The sequence below is a fragment of the Megalopta genalis genome, chromosome 5, assembly GCF_051020955.1.
Source record: "Megalopta genalis isolate 19385.01 chromosome 5, iyMegGena1_principal, whole genome shotgun sequence".
NCBI classification, from domain to species: Eukaryota; Metazoa; Arthropoda; class Insecta; order Hymenoptera; family Halictidae; genus Megalopta; species Megalopta genalis.
Window position 1 is genome coordinate 1,082,594 of NC_135017.1, and position 7,407 is coordinate 1,090,000.

At 32.0% G+C, this 7,407-nt stretch overlaps 1 protein-coding gene across 4 annotated transcripts in view; it reads left to right on the forward strand.

Annotated features, from left to right (window-relative positions):
* LOC117223086 (Cysteine string protein) overlaps positions 1 to 7,407 on the forward strand; it is a 186,234-nt gene that overhangs the window by 173,714 nt on the left and 5,113 nt on the right. For 2 of the 4 annotated variants that reach the window (XM_076522188.1, XM_076522192.1), the window contains one exon: positions 955 to 7,407. This exon is cut by the window's right edge and continues 5,113 nt beyond it. In XM_076522188.1, coding sequence (XP_076378303.1) covers positions 955 to 1,022 — 68 coding nt within the window. In that variant the 3' untranslated portion in view covers positions 1,023 to 7,407. The remainder of the gene's footprint in view (positions 1 to 954) is intronic. The other 2 variants (XM_076522190.1, XM_076522191.1) reach the window with 2 other exon arrangements.

Consider the following 7,407-nt stretch of genomic DNA (forward strand, 5'->3'; position numbering starts at 1 on the left):
ATAACTTGCACATCATAAAAGTTGTAGAGTTTTAAGGGAGAATCTTAGGACACCTGATATAATAACAATAATAAATATTTACATTACTATTAAATTATAGAACTTAATTACTAACAATTTTTAATACTAGACATTTTATATCGATTTGTTTATCTCGACTACGTGGCTGAGGTATCTTGAATATTTTCGGATGTCTCAATTACGGAGAAATTGATACGAGAAACGATTTTACAGGGTGTCCCAAAAGTTACTCAAAATCGGAAAATGAGGGATTCCTGAAGTCATTTGAAGTAACTTTTTCCTTAGAGTAAATACAATCCGCGGCTTTGTTTACGAGTTATTAACGAAAAATAGTGACCAATAAGAGGCGAGATCAGTTGGCACGAGATGATCGAGTCAATGAACGGAAACGTGTTTCGTCCGCTCGTTGGCTTGGTGGCCTTGCGCCAGCCGAGCTCGCCTCTCATTGGTCAATGTTTTTCATTAATAACTCATAAACAAAGCCGCTTATTGCGGATGTGCTAAGGAGAAAGTTACTTCAAATGACCTCTGGAACCCCTCATTTCCCGATTTTGAGTAACTTTTTAGACAGCCTGTATAACAGTTTAAGAGCCAACAAAATAGTTGTTATGGATTGCATCTAAGAATTGAAATAGAGACCATAACTGAATAACCGATACTGATTGGAAATTTTGGTTCTTCATAACATATTTGAGATGAAGATTCATCATAATTGTTGTAAGAACCGAGATTAATATTGAGACAGTTTTCGAGCCGTATACGTACCATGTAATTGTAGCATTCTCCATTAATAGAAAAACAACTACGAGTTTGGCTCGGTAGTGGACTACAAAGACTATTTTCGACATTGAGATTGGTGTTGCTCGTAATTAGTAATAGTATAGTTTTTCGTATGCTGACTAATTACTTATTGAATTTCTATTTTTGTTATAGTCACATCTACAAACCCGTTCATCGGAGCAAATGCTGGTTCATCCGGCACAGGTCCTACAAAGTGGTAGTCACGGAAAATTATGAATCTAGATCATATTACATATGAAGGTGAGAAGGTTGTTGCATAATTTTCGAGCAGGTGGATTGTTGCGTGCATCTATAACGGACAGTAAACGTGGTATTCGCTAATGAAAGTATACCGAGTCAGGTCATTCCAAACGTTGAAGCAACCATCAGTTTCGTAGCATTTTACGTTTATGTAAGAACAGGTTCAACGATCTTTTGTGTATGAGTAATTTACGTTGTGTAGCGAGATCTAGTCATTAGTATCGACTGCATAAACTTTTTCGAGTGATCATACGTAACGGAAGCTTTATGATCACCAAGAATTAAACTCATTATTTTATGTCGACAATTTTTGTAATAAAATATACTTTGTTTCCATAGCTTTCGTAGCATTTTTTAATGTATCATCCAGCCGTAGACTAGTTTCCCGAGGATACTATTCTTCTAGAAGACAATTATTTTTACGTGATCCGTTCACAAAATTATAAAAATTATACATTACCATGTAAGGTCAATTCGAAAAGAAGGAACACTGCTTTTGATCATCGAAATTCGGGGAACTTATTTAAGAAAATGAAATTATAGCCATATTGTATTCCATCGTTTAATATTTAATATCTTCGATTGATTCAATCGCAGACCCATCCGTTGGAATTAAACAATCGAGAACACTGTCTCAAGTAAAAAAGGAGAGGAACGCTAATCGACTTGTTAGTGTAGCCTGATATGGTGCTATCGGTATCCACAGAGAATTTAGCAACTATGAAGAGGGAAAGGAAGGGGAAATTTATATGTACGCATGAATCCACCATGTTTACCGCGAATCAGAATTTAAAAAAAGTGCGACACGAAGAAGCTGCAACGTATAAGTTTCTCCGTCATGAGTTCTTAAATATTCTCGACGATATAAAAATAAATATTATTATATTGGATGCTAATATTTACTCATAATCGTTTCGTTACGTTCGTGCATGAAATACATTAAAATTTGGTCGTGTATATTTATATATAATACATATATGTGTACAGGGTGGAGCACATACGGTGTGCTAGAAGAATGTCTTCTAATAGAAACGAAGTTGCTATTAAAAAATATTATTCGATGAAGTTGAAGTACCTTACAGATTCCTCACATTTATTATTCATAAATTCTTCTCTCTCTGATAAGCTTTTGTTTTCATCTTCGTTTGGAAATTTTCCTATTCTAAGATAACATACAGAATGCCCTGAATACGAGTACATAAAGTATTTCGTTTATTATTAATAATAAATAAAAAATTTTCACATGTATCCATTTCCATTTACTTTTGCTGCTCAAGGTATCATTTGAAAAATCATCAAATAAGCTTGAAATCTTAAAAAGTGTAATCTCAAATAAAATTAAACTTAATCATGTTTCACCTTAACATTTCTCCTTCTTTATTGATAGTAAGTAAGATGTTTAAGGTACTCGAGTTCAATGGGACACCCTGTATAATAACAATGTATGTAAATAATATTATAATATCCAAAATTTATTCAATTAGCAAGTTAAAGGACACAAATGATTATTAGTTTGTAAAAAATCTTTATTTTCTTAATTATTTTGAGAAAATCACTTTTATGTATACTTGATTTCTTAAATTTCATATTTGAACAACTGGTGGATAATTGGCAATACGTTCACGTAAACTCGACTATATGCCAATAAAGATTTGAATCTTTATACTTTTTATTGTACATTATCCGTTCGAGAATTGTCCATCGTGCTTATGTTGAAACACCGGAATCTAATTTATGAACAAGTAGATTGTACACGGTATTTAATGTATGTCGCATAACATTGATCTATCGATTAAGGTTTAATTACTAAACCTAAACTATTTTGATTTCCATGAAAGTGCACCTTAATACTTTATTACATGGAACGTTTCGAAAAATGTATCAATGCAGAAAGGATGTGCAAGTATGTTTCTATTTCTGAACATATTCTACTTATAACAGAATTATTATTATGTTATTATCGTTACAATACATCGTTTGTTAATAAATTTTCTTTAGTCATCTCGAAAAAAAACATGGAGACGATTCAGTCATTTTACAATTGAATGTATCTATAAAGATCTGGTAATCATTGTTTGATATAAAAATAAAAGAATGCAAATTTAGCAATAGCTTGAATATGTGAAAAGTAACATTCAGTATTTACATTAAGAGCGGTTCAGACGAATATGGATTTTATACAAAATTACTTTAATTTCATTTTTTATTACTTAAGTATATTGTTTAACGATTTTAAATATAATATACAATCCATTATAATTTTGTACCACCCATAACGGGTGGTCTTCAACAATGTATTCGTTTAACTATACTTAACTATTTAACTATATTCCTGTAATCATTTAATTATATCTGCAATGAAAACAGATACATGCCCCGATAAGTTTTTATCCAACAACATGGTTCAGAAAGGTATTTAAAATTTATATGTATATATGATATATATATATATATAATTTATGTTTATATATTGATGTGCTATTGAATTCTATAATTATTAAGATTATTTTAACTTGATATTATATAATATGAAAAAAATGAGCTTCCCATTCGACAAGAATTGACTGTTATAAATGATCGCACATTGTAGAAATAAACACCTGTTTGTCGGCTTCAGCCGAGCGTTTGCCTTCTCTTGATAATAAAACGACAATACGGATGCAGAAATTAATATTTTAATATTAATTGTTTCAGATGGTAATACCCTTGTACGATTACTATACGGTAATTTCTGCCTAATTCGTGCTCAGATTGCGCACAAAAATGAACAATTTGTGAAGAGGAGATACGGTTCGTTTTCATAGTTACCGATTGTCAACAACTATAAAAACGGGACGCAAGGCTTGGATAATCGTATCTCCTCTTCCCAAATTGTTCATTTTTGCACGCAATCTGTGCGCGAATTAGACAGAAATTATTGTATGTCCTTTTTGAAAGAAAGACGCTTGAAGTGCACTCATTGCTATAATTTGAATGAAATATACTATTTCAACAATCAGTATAAGTACTTCAAGTTCTTTCTTTTCAGAATAAAAGTTACAAATCACAAGGGAAAACCTCGAAATCACACTCACAAATTGGAATAATGCTTCATGATATATGGAAGAATTTGAGACAAGAACAATGATACATTTTATTCGAGCCGAATCGCCATTCGAGAGTATTAAAATTAACATTAAAATCAAGTATGCATTCCCCCTTTTTCAAAATATTTGCAGTACAAGGAGCACCACAATGTCGCATCAACAAAATTTTAAAAAGATTGTATTCTTATCTTACTTTTTCGAAAAGTTTATGCTGCTTTTAAAAGCATTAAACTTTTATTTGAAGTTTTGTATTTTCTTTGAAGTATTTTTTCCTATCTCTTATATTTTGAAGGTTATAGCGAAAGAGTGTCTGTTTGAGGTCATTGAAACGCCTCTTCATGATATAATCACAGACATGGTATAGGGATAATAGTCCAAGAATCTTATGAGATTTCATATCACACATTTGAAATGTTAACATCGCTGACATTCTACTGAAATAGAATAGTCAGCCATTGCACTGTATAGAGTCTAAAATTTACAGCGTTGTCAGCTGTAAAAATACAATGTTGTCGCTTGAGCTCGAAACCTTTCTGCTCCTCAACTCTCCGAAGCAACGTTTATCCATAAAAAATGTCATCTGCAATTGAACAAAAACTCTTATACGTCATCAATTCTAATATAAACATTCGTTTATTTTTGAAAACAAATAATATATTCCTGACTTTCATATTATCATTTAAATAGTTACTAAATTTGTATAATGAACGCTATGTATTCGTTTTGATATCGCTGCAGGAACGTTCATATTTAGAAGACATTTGTCAAGGTTATGTATGACTATGTATACACGACTTCAGCAGCAATGGCAACGATGGAATTCTGGAAAACGGATTTCTAAAACCAATTTATAACTCTGCCATTTTACAACATTTTCACATCCCACATATGTCGATAGGAAACTGACGATTGTGTATACATTACTGCATAAACTTGGAAGTATATATACATCGTGTGATAGACCTCGGCAACTAGTTGCTTAGGAACTCGGATCCTCAAACCGCCTATCGCTACTACGATGCTAAATCACTCGTGCCATAAAGAAGAATATGTCGTTCTAAGTACTTTATAGTATCTACTGTATAGAATACTACTGGTAACACAGAGTTTATACTACTGTCCAAACGATACACTTAAACATTAAAGGGGGTTAACATGAAAATACTATGTGGCTCGAGTATGATAGCATAGTAATAACGGTAACAGTGAATTTATTCCTATACCTCATCTATGATATAATCCTACAACTGTAGCTCACTCCTATCAAGGAGAAACAACTTCCGTTGAATTTTGTTCGTGTACTGATTCAATTTTGAAAACGATTTCTAAAATTGATCGATAATAAACGGATGAATTAATTTCAACAGTGATGTAAGTTTAATTTCTCGAAAAGTGCAACATTTTCATTTCTGCTAAAAATATTCTGTTGTGAATGAACCTGTACATTATAAAAAGAACGTGATTGCTCAAAAAATCTTCCAATGTACTTCAACTTTACATAATAATATTTCTTCTATCGAGAATGTATTCGAAGATGTTCATTTACCAACCGCTACGTGCCTCGCTTAAGTGTCCCAAAATTATTAGGTCAATTCTCATTAATTTTTCTATGTGGGTAGTTATGTTTGTATTTGATATTGTAAATGTTGACAAAGTCAAAATCTGTTTGTCTGTCCCGAGTTTCCAAATAATTTTGGGTCATTCTGTATATGTACGTGAAAAGTTTATAATGATTTTATATTAGAAATATATATATTAATAAATTATAATATATATATTATATATTATATAATATGTTATATATTATAAAATATATATTTATATATATTTTAATGACTTCAAATTTGAAGAATTCTGTTAATTAATCGTTTAAAACTCTAAGGTAATGTGTAACAGAATGGTTCCGAAAAGATTGAATCATCATTTGTACAACAATAAATTAATCAACTTTGTTTCCAATATCGACCATATTTCGTACGAAGTACTTAATTTATATAGTGAAATTGTTTTCGGAGCGGAAGTTTTTGTTTCCATTAGGATGATGTAAAATTAATGCACCATGCTGACAATTGTTTATGTCTCTTTGTCAAGATTAGTGTTATTTTGACCTGATCTTAAAACGATGATCATGCACCAACAAAATATTTACCGGGTCTTTAAGTAGAAAGTAATACAAGTTTACGAATACAATCTATTTAATCGAGTGCTGATATTAAAAAAATATATTTGTATTAAACTAAAAGTTTTCTTGATTGCATATGTCCACATTACAACAGATTATGTATCTATATAATCTCTAAAATTGGATAAATATGCAAGTACACTTGTGGACAAGTAGATAACACATGGGCTTCTTAAACAAACACTAATACTTTTTAAATATAAACAGAATTTCGTCTTATTAAATTCAGTCTAAATATACTGTATGTATAATATAATTTTTTAAGTTCAACTCTTTCATTTGTTACACAGAGATGAGCATTGGCAGTAGTGCCAACCAGTGTTGCCAGAAGTGTTGCTAGGAAATTGATGGCGCGAGGGGAATCTCGTTGACCTCCCTTTACCTCGTACCTCGCAATTGCCATAAAATTAAAGTTAGAGTAATCGAGAGGATGTGTCATAATGTGCCAATGCGTAGATTAGCATTTTGGTCACGACTTCAGTGTCCTCCTATTCGGTAGGAGTGGGGGAAAAAGGAGGGATCCGGGTGCTTCACGCACCATCATTTCCCTGGCAACTTTGGTATCAATCACCGTTACTGAGAATATACCGTGAATATATAAGCAATTCAGCAGACGCAATGATTCAATTATAACCGTGGAAGCATCTCTGGCAACCCTGCTGCCCTCTACTCATACTCTGCTGAACTGCTCATCCGCGACGTCACCGATGGAGTCGCATGACATTTCGGGAAATTCACGGCAACGGTGGTGCCAATTCTCAACATGGAAAAATATCATTTGAATAAATCATGACAACAATATAAGGACGTAAAACATTATATATTATCGTCTGATTTCGTCTTTTTCACTATCGTCATAATTGATACATACTCTAAACTACCCGAAACGGTGAAAAAATACATTGCATATTTCGTCGTGTAAAAACTACCGTTTCTCTGCTTAAATGTCAACCCTATTTTTCGGTTACCTAAAAAATGGTAAAAATGTTTAAAAAATTATAGAGATATTTTCTTGTATAAAATACTATTCTGTCCAACGATTTGTGGAAATTATAATAGAATTGAATTAGTAGGGCA